The sequence below is a fragment of the Melospiza georgiana genome, chromosome Z (assembly GCF_028018845.1).
Source record: "Melospiza georgiana isolate bMelGeo1 chromosome Z, bMelGeo1.pri, whole genome shotgun sequence".
Taxonomy (NCBI): domain Eukaryota; kingdom Metazoa; phylum Chordata; class Aves; order Passeriformes; family Passerellidae; genus Melospiza; species Melospiza georgiana.
Genome location: NC_080465.1, coordinates 71,973,259 through 71,987,951, shown reverse-complemented (window position 1 = coordinate 71,987,951; position 14,693 = coordinate 71,973,259). Strand labels below are relative to the sequence as shown.

The 14,693-nt window shown below is 41.1% G+C and overlaps 1 protein-coding gene across 1 annotated transcript in view; it reads right to left on the bottom strand.

The window, feature by feature from the left end:
• Positions 1-14,693, bottom strand: part of ADAMTS12 (ADAM metallopeptidase with thrombospondin type 1 motif 12) — a 142,335-nt gene that overhangs the window by 37,050 nt on the left and 90,592 nt on the right. The window contains exon 13 of the mRNA XM_058044083.1: positions 5,913-6,046. Coding sequence (XP_057900066.1) covers positions 5,913-6,046 — 134 coding nt within the window. The remainder of the gene's footprint in view (positions 1-5,912; positions 6,047-14,693) is intronic.

The window sequence follows — 14,693 nt, the reverse complement described above, 5'->3', positions numbered from 1 at the left end:
GAACAATTAGAGAAACTGTGAGAAATAGAAGCAAGGAAAGGCCTCAAACTACAGATGGTGCCAAACGGCACCACTTAAAAGAAGGCTCCAAAATAGAGATGCATCCACCACTTACTGCCAATTCATATCCAGCACCTTTCACACCAGCTCTGAAAAGCCACAGCCATGTCAAAGGTTCTGCAGCAGTCTTAGCTTCTCCCTCCTCTCAGCGAAGGCCACTTTCAAAAAATGAAATATTTTGTAATGTCTTGCACACATACAGATCCTGGCACCAAGGCCCACACTTATGAACAGTACAGAAGATTACAGAGATAATGATATGTCAGCAAGGTGACTAACTTTTTGCCTCCAGGTATGCAGCTATTTGAACAGGGGTGGATTTAATCTATTATTCAGAATACACAGATGCCACTGCTACACAAACAGGATGTTTCTTTATCTTTCCAGGAGTTCAGATCTGTCTCTTCACCAGTTTAACTTTAACACTTCCTAATAATTTAGAGAGGCTGAAGTGTTGCTGTTTTCTCAGTGATGCATTCCACAGTACATCTACTGTACTATTAGTGCATCTGTTAATCATCTGCAAATAGGGAAGTCACAGTTATCTGGCTCATTATTAGACCGAAGAAATAATAAGACACTCTGGAGAGTCATCGAATTTGAAGTTTATTTTCTATACTACGCACATACATCCTTGAACAGAAAGGTGGGGAAAGTCTGAAGATGGAACTCTTGCACTTTGTGCTTTCCCATTAGAAAATACAATTAATGACTGCTGGGAGCTTGTATTTTGAACTTCTCTAAAAATTACTTGTCTTCAAATTGTATATTTTTGCCAAATTATCATTTTCTGGTAGAAAATTCATGTTTTGGAAAAGGTTTCTGTCCTTCTTTATTTACTGTGCATTCTTGTTTGAGAGGCTGCACACAGAATTAATTTATCTATTTCACACTGTCAATCAGATACTTTGAAATGAACATCACTGAGCATATTTCCCTTCCAAGTAGTGTGGGGTGTAAAAACCCCCAAGGGTTTAACTAATTAGTTCTGATTAGAACAGCTGCAGCCCTGGCTCTAACTGAGATGGCAGCAACACAGTATCAACCCTTCCCTGCCTTTGGGATTGGCAAATCTGTGCTTCTGCATGGGCTGCGCTTCATCAGATCAGATTTTTCCCATTTGACCATTTCCTTTACCAACAGATCTATGGCATCAAAATATGGCATCACTGGGATGGGAAGGGAATCCCTTTGTCCCTTCCAGTAACAGCAGCAGAAGTTTGTATTTCACTGTCCTTCTGATATAGGAAACAGTTTGTATCTGATCAGACATGAGCCTTACCTATACATGCAACATTCCTACACAGTCCTGGGGTTTTGGAATACTCAAGAATGAGGTAGGGCAGACAATTTACTCTGCTATAATAAATAAATAAAGCCTTTGCTTTATTCCTCAGCCCTGGGGTGCTGCTGGTGCTGCCATGACCTTCACATATAACAGCAGGGTCTCATCTTACAAAGCCATTAAAAACCATCACAAAGCAATATTCTCATGTCTCAGAATAAACAGCATTCATTTGCTCCAGATACTTTAATTTCCATGAACTTTAATTTCCAGACCATGTTTTCCTTTATTACTCCAGTGAATACTGCATAATTTTTGCCATCCATTAGAATAATTTCAAGATGCGTCATTCTTCTTTTTACTTGCTTTCCTCATTATTCTTACTCTTGTGGATGCATTTTCTAAACATGCTTCAAACTTTCCAGAAGATCAATATGACCCATTAATGGGCACTTGCAGTCCAGAACTAGATGATATTTGAGGTCCATTCCAACCTGAAGCATGCTATGACTCCATGATGAATTTCTGACAAGCAGTTGCTAAAGGGGTTCTGGAGACTAATGCAGGTTATAAAGCAGGAAATAATATCAGCAGCAATTAGGCTCTGATTTTTTTTTTTACTCACATATGTCCTTGTGCACCCTTTGCCTGTGAACCATGCTGTGTTACAGGAACCACTGTGTGCCATGGCATGGGCATCACAACTTAGCATCCCTCCCTGCAGCACTTTGCCATTGTCCCATCCCTCCCTGCTGCACTGTGCCATTGTCCCACTCACCAAGAGCCCTTTCTAATGCATCTGAGATCAGCTTTGTTTCTGGTCACAGCACACAGTGCAGAGGCAGATGCAATGACCTGAACTGCCCGGCTGAATTACAGGAAGGAGAAACAATTTATTTCCTGCTGCTCTGTGACTAAAGGGAAAACAGCCAGTGATATTGGCCTTTTTCCATTTCCAGAGGGTGAGGCTTTTGTGTCAGATTGGCAGTGGGAGGCAGATACAAAAAGTCCTTGCTGTCACTGAAGGGTATGGCCTTGAAGGGCACTGCTTGAATATCCATCATGTGAATGCTACACTGAACTTTAAGGTCTTCCCTCCTCCTGTCTCCCCAACTAAGTCTTCAAATAAAGAAATTATGTTTACTTCATGTTGGCCATGACATTGCCATGAAGGGAGAGAAATGTGTCCTGATGTCAGTAATTTATCTTGTAATTTATCTGTATGGGTCTGAATCAAATGTCCTGTTGGACCAGCAGTGGGAGGAGAAAGCTGAACCGTAGTGCAAAGTGGTGAAGTTGCTGCATAAAAATCCAAGCTGTGTAATCTGCTTTTCAGAAGGAGAAAATAATGGTTCCTTCCCTGCTACACAGCTGTGTAATTCTCCAGTACAATGTCAGTCTCTCACAATCACAACTGTGAATTACCACAGATTTGCATGACTGAAGGTCACTTAGGCCTATCGAAATTCTGTGCAGGAGATGAATGGCTGTTAGAAACATCACAGATGTTTCCAGATCCTCCACCCTTAGCATCTGCACACTCCAGTAAAAAGAACATGTAAGCCTTCACTTTTAGAGGATGTGATGGCTTGCACCTAATCAAAAATCCCCATTATCAGCGCTAAACAACCATACTCTGGTGGCAGTATCTTCACTCCTTAACACTGGGGGAACAACTGACTCACCTCGTAAGAAATAAGAGTTGTGAGAATTAATACAGTTGTGATGTATAATTTAAGTACAGGAATATAGGCTATGTGCTTTAAAGATCTCCCAAATTAAAAGGGGAAAATGACAATTGAAAAATGAGTGCTAAGGCATACAGTAAAAAATAAAATAGTCATAGTATAGCTTGATGATTTGAGATTAAATTATTGACAGATCTTATCAGATCTCCTGACAGAACTTTTCTTCTGTGTAAGGTCAGCGTTGAGAAAGGACCCAGATACTTTATAGGCCAGGCCTGCAAACGAGCTAACAATTTTAACTTGTCTTTGATTCCACAAGTTCTAAAGGAATACCATGCAAACAACACCTCACTGTAACACTTCCTTCAGCACTGATGCACGGGCAGCACTTCCAAAATATTAGGAGATACAGGATAAATTAAAAGGACCAAGTGAATCAGTAGTCTGTCTGTACTTACTTCTCACTTGAAGATGCACATTGTGGCTTTGTCAGGCCAGGTAGGAAAGGACCCAGTATACCTCTCATGGTTAAAATGAAGCATCTCAATCCACATTTAGCCATTAAAGAAAGACTAGTTTCTCTGATAGCTCTGAACAAATTCATGACAAACTGCAAAATCAGACTAAAATCAGATTAATTTAGAAGATGAAATTATTTTTTGGATCTATCTATCTTGTTTTGACATACTCAGTAGGAAAACTCCGAACTTACTTGATAAAAAATAGCTACTCTACATGCCAATCACATGTGAGCAATTTAGACAGTGGATCTAATATCTTATTAATTTAATATTTTTCTCAATTTCAGACCAAAGTGAAGTGTTATTTTAGAACTAAGGACAAATGTGAAGTGCTCTTGTGAGATACAATTCTGAAAACCAGAATAGTGCTTTAACACTTGTGAATGTCTTTTCCACATAATTAGCAACATGTTGCAATCAAACTACAACAATGATGTGCCAGACTAATTATACTAAACCCATTTCCAGATTTATTCTTCTGTATGTAATGTATCTATTGTGTATGTAATGTATCTATTGTGCTTAGCTAGCTGGAATCAAACACCAGCAAATTAGATGAAGATATAGGAAAAAGCTTCTCCTCAGGTTTTGTGCTGGGTACCTATTTCAGATGAAAGCATCCTACCCCTCAATACTGTGAGCTATTTGTGTTACCTATTCATCATTTGGTCTCATTTTGCATGGCTATATTGTTCATTCTGTGATCCTGACTCCAAATGAATCTGTTTGCCATGAGATGTGAAGCAGCAGTCACCATGAGCAACGCTGATAGCATCTTGGAGGGAATTTCTCAGAAACACTTTGGGTCCACAGAGTTGTTAATGCTGAAGAGTATCTGGGCTCTACAAACTGCAGTTAGATTAGCTTCTCTTTCACCTCTGATCTCCCAGTTTGGATTGAGTCTTGCTATCTCTAAAACAGGTATAAATCTGAACTGCCACAGGCAAGGTTTCAGTACAGAAAGCATATGGAAACTAAAATTAATCACAGTGACCCCAGTCCAACTGGGCTGGAAATCAGAGAATGAATGTTTCACAAGGACAGCCTTTCTGAGTTTGGTAACTGGTCTCTCCCAAGTGAAGGTCAAAAGCACTGCTATGGTATGCAATATCTACTAGATGTTTCAATATGCTAAAGATATTATTCATTCTGGCTTGAACCATTCAAAGCCATCATAGTTCAAGGCCCCCTTCTGGCCCTCAGCAAAGTTAAGCAGCATCTCTTCGCTGTGAGCTTGATCAAGATCTTGGTAACCTTTCATAAATGCAAGCATTGCAAGGAAAGCTTAAAACACATCTTTTATTACTGGTCTCTGATGCACTGTCATTCTAACAAAATAAGAAGTTTAAAAAGAGGGTGTACCAACATCTATTAAAAATGTGAATTTTCCATCACTAGAAATCTTTAAGAAAAGAATGTGAAAAATGTCAAAAAAGTAATATAATTTTTAAAGGGATGAAACAGACAACTTCTTGAAGTCCCTTCCAGCTGCATTTTTATAAAATTAAGTGACTTGGGGCATACAACTCCCATACCAGATAAGCAAATGCAGTTTCCACAAGCCACATTCATGCTTCCAAAGATGCTAAAAGCAAAAAAAGCTATTAGGCTTCAGGGAGGTACAGAACAAACCCCCAATCTGAAGAAATAAACCACAGATGTAAATATATCCTCTACAAGAAAAGCACTCATTTTATTTATAAGAAAGTGACTAAAAGCAATGCTAAGATTGTGGAGGCTACAGAATTTACAGAACACTCCTTCAAATGCCACACAGACACACACATCATCCTGGAAATCTGCTACCAACACAAAGAATAGGCAGCCATCATTATACTTATTCTTCAGTGCACAATATTATTGAGCCATATACACTGTGTCTGCCCATTATCTCACTGTATAAGATTATTCAACTCAATGTTGTAAACTAAAATAATTTTTACTGCCCTCAACTGCAAAGTCCTATTAAAAGACAGCTCAGAACAGCTAAGCCTGTATAGTTAAACCACATTTTCATAAAAAAACCCACGGACAGTAATGACACCAGTTACAATCCTAAAGCTACAATACTTGGTGAAAACTTCTAATCAAAACAGCTTTTCTTGAACCGATGTTTTAAAATAGTGGGAAAAAAACCAGAGGATTTAAAAGGCACCAAAAGTAATCAGCAGTCGGTCAAACAGACTCATTAAAAAGGTGGAAATTTCATTTATGTCTACATTGAAAGCTTTTGCTATAAACTCATTATAAAAATGTGATAAAATGGAGTACTTGGCCTTGATCCTATCAAAAAAATGGTTAAGCATTTTGCCATAGAATTAAATTGAAGAGAAAGAAACATGCAAACATACCCAATACCTTACACATGCCATTAATACAGATATCTCGGCTGTGCCTTCCCTCAAAGCAAGGAGTGCCATCAGTTACTGCATCAAGCATCTTCTCTGAAAAATGGCCATCTACTGGGCGGCAGTGGAGCTCACAAGGGTTTGCTGAAAGGAAAACAGAACACTCAGACAACATGCCAGCATGACACTGAAGTGCAGTACACAGGGTCTCTGCTGAGACATTTGCTCTCTTTCCCTGCCATCTGCCAGAACTGGCAGAACTGGAAGAATTGAGCAGAAACAGGGTGACACAGGCCTGATAAACAGCACCTGAGGATTTGTGGGAAGCAGCTGCAGGCTGGTCCCCTCACACCTATATGTGCTCTCTGTCACTGCTGAGTGAGGCTGCAATGAGGCCACCAGCTGTGATGGAGAAAGGGATGGGAAACCAGCAAACCCAGCTGCCACTAGAGAAGGGGTGGAATCACCAAGGAGACAGACAGGAAAGTTTTCCATCAGCTGGTTACTGAGTAATTTCAGAGGTAATTTAAACTTTCCATCAGCTGCTGCTTCTGATCTTACGTGTCGTTCATCATTTTCATCTACCTGTTGGCACTTAATAAATAATTTCAAACTTTTTTTTTCCTGCGTGACAACTTATGAAATAGGGATGATATTGCAAGTCTGACAGACTCAGGCTGTTTTCAGACAGATGTCCCACAGAAGCAACAGGGAAGAGAGAAGCTGTAGCAAGAGCAACAAGTGGTGTCTGAAACAAGACTTTCTGTGATTGATCAGGGCCTTAATCTATTACATCTATGGAGTAAGAAGAGCCAAACACCAACCTCCCTGCCTCACAGACACTGGCCTTTGTGAATGGGAAATCTTAAAGCTGAGACATCAGAGAGACAAAGGACACAAGTCTGATAAATAAATTGTGTGCATGGAAGATGAGTTAGAGCTGAAATTAGGGTCAAAGCAAGGACTGATATAATCCCTGGCTTTGTAACGCTCTCTGAAAACTCTGCAGCAGAACCAGAACTATCTGCCTGAATTAAAAATCATCCACTACCATATTAATGAAGGACACCAACACAAGACTTGTCTTCAGGTTTTGGTCTATTCAAAGACCCCAGTCTCACCCAGCATTAAAGCAACTTGTTCATGCTCAGCAACCTGAAATGCTTTGCTGAGAAAAGCAGTGGGCCTTAAACCCACCAGTCAGCAGTGACTTCAAGGCACCATTATTTAATAATTTTAAAACTTTGTGCTGCAGAGGTGCTAATGCTGAGTGAGTTTTATCCTGTGCCTGACAGAGTTGACAGAAGCTGCTGCCTTGGTCTCAGAGGGGTGCAGGGTAACTAAAAGCATTCCACATCCTAGTTGATGGATTTATTTTTATCTTTTCCTCCTTTGCTGCCTTTGTTTGTGCCATGGAAAGGACTGTGTTTGAAGAAATGTTTGGTATGAGAGAAATGCAATCTTCCAATAATGCAAATAAACTAATTAATTTCCAACAAAAGGATTTATCCTTTTGAAGGAGGAAAATTTGCTCTCATTACCAACATACACAACACCACACAGTGCACAAAGGTTTGTGCAGCACCAACATACACATAACACCACACAGTGCACAAAGGTGACTGCAACTCTTCCCCTCAAAGTTCTTGCTGATTAAGAATGGAATCCTGCAATGCCTGAGCTTTGGTACTGTGAATTTCACTTGTGTAAACAGAAACACTGCAGAACTGGGAACAAAGAATAAATTAAAAAAAAAAACAGAAGAGTAAAGGAAATTGAAAACCTTAATGAAGGCTTTTTTCCCCCTCTTGTCAGCAGCGCTAAAGTGGCATCTCAGGTCTGTAACCAATGTGAGCTTCTGGCTTCTCAAACAAAAATAGCTTCACAAAGTGCCACAGTGATGAGACCCAGAGCACACACATGGACCATGGTTATACAACTGGTGGAATTCCAGCTGATGTGAATTGTGTTTAAGAATATCAGTGGAGGTGGAGCTAAGTAAGTTCTTCAGGCAAGAACATAAAGTTTGTAATCCTCACCAACCCTCAGCCCCACTCTGAAAGCTGCCAACCATAACTCCCACCAGTTGCCTTGATAAGACCTGTCATGGTAAACAATACAAGTGATTTTAATTCTGTCTGCAGAATTCCTTTTATGGCAGTGTGATTAAAGTGATTACTTTAGTGCTCCAAATTTTGCTTCATCTTGCCTACTTTCTCAATGTAGCACTTTTCTACGCAAAGCACAATATGTTTATGACAAGGAGAATCCTACAATTCCAGGTACTCTGTTACCTGCTCAGACAGATTTTACAGAAAGACATTTCAGCTTTTGCATTGTTCCTAATGAAAAATGTCAAACAGAAGTTTGGTATCTGTACCTTTTCATCGCTGTGTGTTGACAAAACAAGCAATCTCATTTCAGAAATCACCAAACAAGAAGAAGCAGACAGTGCTGACATACTCCTGCCATAATTATGATGCTGTAAATCTATAACTCAGAATCAGTTTTTAAAGAAAAATAACTCCCTTACTAAGTCAAAATAAAATGAAAAAAAAGAAAAAACAACACACAAATTTTCATACTTGCAAATGCTTTCTAAGTATGAAAGCTTTCCTGTTTTTCCTGATTGTGTTAACTGATGTAAAATTAGACCTAACCCACAAATTTTTACTGTTTTTCATTCTACATGTATTTTATGAAGACCCTCTGGAAATTATAGGATATTTACTTCTTCACCTAAAACTCTGCTATTTATTTCATTTTCATCTGCAGAAAGGCTGGTTAGGCTACCACTGAGGAAATTATACTGGCACTGTATTTGGTATTCACTATCTAAAATTATTTATTTATCTACCTATCATTATTATTTATTATGGTTGAGCTCAGGGATCTTGGCTCTGTTTTTATAGGGTTGTAAATAAACTGTATCAGAATCAGCCAATGACCTCCAAAACAATATTTTAATACTTTTTTCATAGAACAGTTACCTAATATTTTAAACACTGTGCAGATACCAAACTCACAAACCAGGGAAAAAAAATGTTTCCTGAAATGGTAGAATTGCATTGAGTTCAGCCTTTTTTCTTATTTCAGACCCAAAAATCTAAAAAGATTTAACTCAGATGAAGGAGCTCACTAAAGCAGATGGTTCAGTTACTTCAGCAAATTTGATTAAATCATGATAAGATTTTAACAAAAAGTCTGTAATCCTTGTAACTTTTAGGCCAAAATATACATAAATTCCTGCAACCCAGCATATGCATGAAATACTAGATCCAATCTGTGAGCACTCAGTAATGACCACGTGCCTCCACCAGCTCAGGGGTACCCAAGCTAAACACTCCTTCAATGTTCCACTGAGTAGCTGGCATTTAACTTACTCCTAGTTTTCCTTTTCTAGAGCAAAACTTGCTTTGCTCAATCTGTGTTCTTCAAATCACAGAATCATAGAATCTTTTGGACTGGAAGAAGTCTTAAGGATCATCCAACCCCCCTGCCATGGGCAGTGACATCTTCCATTACACCACAGTGCTCAAAGTCCTGTCCAAACCTGGTGTTGAAAACTACCAAGGATGGGGCACCCATTGCTTCTCTGGGCAACTTGTGCCTCACCACCCTCACTGTAAAGATTTTTCTTCCTTATATCTAGTCTAAACCTGCCCTCTGTCAGTTTAAAGCCATTCCCCTATGTCCTATCTCTACTAATCCTTGTAAAAAGTCCCTCTCAGTGACCTCCTGACTTCGATGTGGCTCTCCTGTCAACCTTCTTTAGTCTGGCTGCATCCCTCTGCCAGTGCCTTGCTCCTAGCAGGACATAAGATCTTAGCAGAAGTGCCATCAACAACCAGCTGGCCAGAAAAATTACAACCTGTTTTTTTATGTGGTGTCCACATCTTACACCTGCTGCTGACTTGACCAGAGAAATGATCAAATCCCTAATATATAGAAGATGAAATGGAATCCCAAGCCACAGAGCTCCCTTAAGGGCCCAGTGACTTATCTGTAATCAGTAAGAAGAAGCAAATCAGCAAAGTTGAGTAAAAGTCCTGAAATTTGGGCGTGTGATATTTTTCCCCTCTGTATATCATTAAAAAGTTCAGATTCACCAAGTGTAAACAGAACAACATGACGATAAGTAGAAAGGAACATATTTCCTTCCCAATTTAAATTTGTTTACCTTACAGCTGATTCCCATGAGTTCACATGCAGGAGGGATCCAGCTTAACCTGACTAAGAAGGATGTGATTAACGTGCCTGTCAGAAGAAGATAAGGCTTCAGTATCTTTCCCAACTTCACAAGGAAGAAAAGAGGTGAGCCTCTTCTCTCAATCCCTCATCTCTGTGAGAACTCAGAACTGACTGAGGAAATCCCAAACAAAGAGAATTAGAAAAGACAATTGCCAAACAGTCAAAATGGGAAAAAAAGCTGAGGTGAAGCCACTTATCACTTTAACCAAGCCTGGAACTCCAAACCAAGTTTTATTTTGAAACAGGGACATTTCATCCTGTTAACTCAGCCCTTGTGACTGTATCAAAACATATCTTATTTGATAAACAGAAATATTTTGGTAGGAATACGAAATTGAAAACATTTTTAACACAACCCTTATCTGAGCTAATGACTGACTAAATGATCCTGGCACTGATACAGAAAATAAAGGTAATTATATGATTTAATGTAGGACTTACAGATGGAAGCTAAACCCTTAGATGCTATCAGACTCATATCAGTGGAATTTGTCAAATGGTATGAAATAAATAAACATGGGGTCAGTCTGATGGAAAGAGAAGTGGATACGTACAGAAGTCTGCCCAAAGTGTCAAAATAGGGGCCTGGGTCATGAGAAAAATTCATAAAATATCCTGCTAAGCCTGCTAGATAGTTTATCATCCCTGAACTTGGAGGTCTCCATAATTTTAAGATTCCCAGGGGTACTCTGATGCTCCAGCTTGAGCACATGGATTTCTGAGGTCCAGAGCAATTCCATAACAGGACTATGCAAGTTCCCCCACGGCATAAAGTCATTTGAACCAGAAAATTCTCAACTGAAACCTCAAACAACAGGCTAGGAAACAGCAAGATGTGACTTACTGCTTTTCTGTGAGACTGTTTGTTAAAGCTGGTTGTTTTATTAAATCACAAGCTATTCAAAAATGTCTTTGTTATCTTGTGAAGTTGCAATTTACACAAGTTACAATTTACACACAAGAAAAGTCTCTTTAGGTACATGACATTTGCTATAACTGCCTTATGCAAGCTATGAAGTTAAAGCCAGGAGAGAGAATTGCGACCATCCAGAAAATTTACTGCTTTTTTTCCAGTGGGATGAAGGAACAGAAAATGTCTAAAATGTCACAGAATGTCTGGCTCAGGAATCTATTTCCTCAGCTAGACAGTTGCACATAAAAAATGTATGTGCACTCAGGGCCTGGGAAAGCTTAATTATGCTTTCTTTCCCCTTTATATCCCAAGTGCAGCATGAGAGGTTCGAAAATGCCTGATACTAAAACAGGAGCTGTACTGAGTTTGCATGGCCAGGCTTTGGTAGCAGGGGGGCTACAGGGGTAGCAGAAGCTGTTGTGTCACATCAGAGGTCACCACATTTGGTCACATTTTTGGAGACAGGCACAAAACTGAACACACTGAAGATTAGGCAACAACAGACAAAGCTCATTGATGGACACTCCCTTTTATAGGGGGTTCAAAATTCCTGTGCTTGAACAACCAACTGGTCGAGGTTCCGACACTGCCCAGCTCACTGGCCAAAGATACGTCTGCATTCAGGATTGGGACTGGCAGGGGTCCCCTGTTTGAGTCCAAATCCTACTTAGCATTGTCTTATCTAGGGACTTGGTAATGGACAAATCCTTTTCCCACACTTCTACTTTTTAATGAACTAAGCTAGCCAAATTAGTTTCTGTTATGACCAATTTTATCTGTGCAGCTTCAAACCAGCTGTAGCTGTCACAGTAGCTCTGTGAGAAGTTGCTAGAAGCTTCCCCCATGACTGACAGAGCCCACATCAGACAGATCCAAGAAGGACCTGCTGCCAGTAAAGACCAAACCACCAGTGACAGTGCCAGTACCTCTGGCATAATGTATTTAAAAAGGCGGAAAAAAATCTGCACAACTGCAGCTGGAAGAGAGGAGCAGCTCTGCAGACACAGGTCAGTGAAGGAGGAGGGGCAGGAGCTGCTCCAGGCCCCAGAGCAGAGATTCCCCTGCAGCCCCTGGTGCAGCCCTGGGTGAGGCAGCTGTGCCCCTGCAGGCCCTGCAGGCCCAGGGGGGAGCAGAGATTCCCCTGCAGCCCCTGGAGGAGCCACAGCAGAGCAGCTGGGTGTGCCTGAAGGAGGCTGGGACCCCATGGAAGCCCGTGCTGGAGCAGGCTCCTGGCAGGAGCTGTGGCCTGTGCAGAGAGCAGCCCATTATGGAGCAGGTTCCTGGCAGGAGCTGTGGCCTGTGCAGAGAGCAGCCCCTCACTGGAGCAGGCTCCTGGCAGAACCCATAGACCAGGGATCCATGTTGGAACAGCCCATTCCTGAAGGACTGCAGCCTGTGGAAAGGATCCATGCTGGAGCAGCTCAAGAAGAACTGCAGAGAAGGACTCATGTTGGAGAGGTTCAAGGAACACTGTCTCCCATGACTATTCTACTCCGATTCAGTTTCTAATAAATTAAACGCATTTCCCCAAGTCCTGTCTGCGCACAACGGTAATCAGTGAGTGATCTCTCCCAGCCCTTATCTCAACTCACAAGCCTTTTGTTACATTCTCTCTCCCCTATCCAGCTGAAGAAAGGAGCAACAGGGTGGCTTTGGTGGACATCTGGTGTCCAGGCAGGACTAACCCACGATAAAAGTCAAAGTCTTCTTGGCAGCAGGACAACATAGAAACAATGCTGTGAAAAATCCTTGAAATCGGATTCCACAAGTTAAGAAGTACGGGAATTGACAAGGATTGGCGTACATATTAGGACATTGTGAGTAAAGTCTCCAGAGACATGAAACATCAGTTCATTTGGGGTTTAAAAAGCCTGTTTGTTTGCTGTTGTTTAAAGTCTTGGTTTGTTTGGACACACACATGCAAGGAAGGCTCAAACTCCTGTGTCTCTCAGAGACAGCACTGCTTCATGATCTTATTTGCAGGTATTTTGCCCAGGACATCTTTAGCCACTGATAAAAGGTGAAAAAATATTTGAAAGTGAGATGGGAGGAAAACTCTCAGATGTATTTCAGGTAATTCTGGCTGGACAAAACTGGAAGCAGTGTGCCCACAAGAGCCACCTACCCTCAGCCATACAATGATGTCAGATGAAAGATCAGCACAAATTTGGCTCCCTACTTGAGTGTTACCAGGAGAGCCTTTTTGTCTGAGGAAGCCAGTTTTACTTTAAGTTAAGAGTTTAGCAGCAAGAAAACTTCAAATGTTGCTGGTGGAACGTGAAGGGCCTCCAAGGTAATGGGAAAGACATGGAAATCTATGCTGAAATTCTGGCTGCTGAGAAAATGGGTGAAAACAGTCAAGAAGTTTTCAAGCCACAGAAAAAAATATCTGTGGCTTGAAATTTGAAGGATTTTGCAAATGATTTTCCAGATGAAATATATCAGGCTCAGTAGCATAGCATTTTAAATAGAGCTGGTTTGTCTGTACAGTTCTGAACTGTTCTATTTGAAATACAGCACGGACAGAGCACAGCCCTGCCTTCCAGTGTGCAGTAAGCGTTTGACTCATGATTCTCAATGTCCTTTAGAAACAGACCTTCTGTAAGAAATGTACATGCAGAACTACCTGCTCTGTTGCAGTCACAGAAAGGACACGAACAGAATGAATGCTGTGCTCTGCACTAGCACACCCTGAGTAATAGAGGTCTAGAATCTTAATTTCAATGATAGGCAACTGCAAAAAATGTTTTTTGACCTTGGTTTTAGCCTCAACATTAGGCTGTTAGCATTTGTCATGGATTTACTGGGATTTCTTCCAAAAAATCTCCATCAACCATGTTTTCTTTCATCAGAAATTTTACTGGAAGTCTGCCTGCTCTAGGTTCATCTTCAATGGTGTATTTATTACACGAAACGGAAACAGTAGCTGAAATTTAGGAAATCAATTCAGAACTTCCAGTAACTGAAAAAGCAATTAACATGCTGAAAAATACTACTGGCAAATGAAACTGGAAGTTTAATCTTGATCTTCCCCATCCTGTCTGTCTTATTTTTTCATTAAAAAACACATTGCTACCAAGTTTGCTGCAGCTGTGGAACTGTGGGGAGTGGCTGGTCCACCTGAAGGCTGTGCTGCCATTCAGCAGGACCTTGATAGAGGGGAGAGTTCGGCAGGGAGAAACTCAATGGGGTTCAAAAAGGGCCAGTGCAGGATCCTGCTGGGGAGGAATAACCCCAAGCACAGATTGGGGTCTGACCTGCTGGAGAGCAGCTCTGCTGAGAAGGACCTGGGAATTTTGGTGGGTGACAGGTTGCCCATGAGCCAGCAGGGCTCCCTGGCAGCCAGGAGGGCCCGTGGGCTCCTGGGATCCACTGGAAAGAGTTTGGCAGTTCTGGGCTCCTCAGTACAAGAAAAGCAAGGAGCTACTGGAGAGGGTCTGGCAGAGGCCACAAAGATGATTTAAGCACTGGAGCATCTCTGTTGTGAGGACAGACTCTAGGGGCTGGGCTTGCTTAGTCTGGAGAAGAGCAGACTGAGAATAGGTCTCACCAATACATATAAACATCTCAAAGCCAGTACCAAGAGGATGGTGCCAGACTCCTTTCAGTGGTGCCCAGTGACAGGAC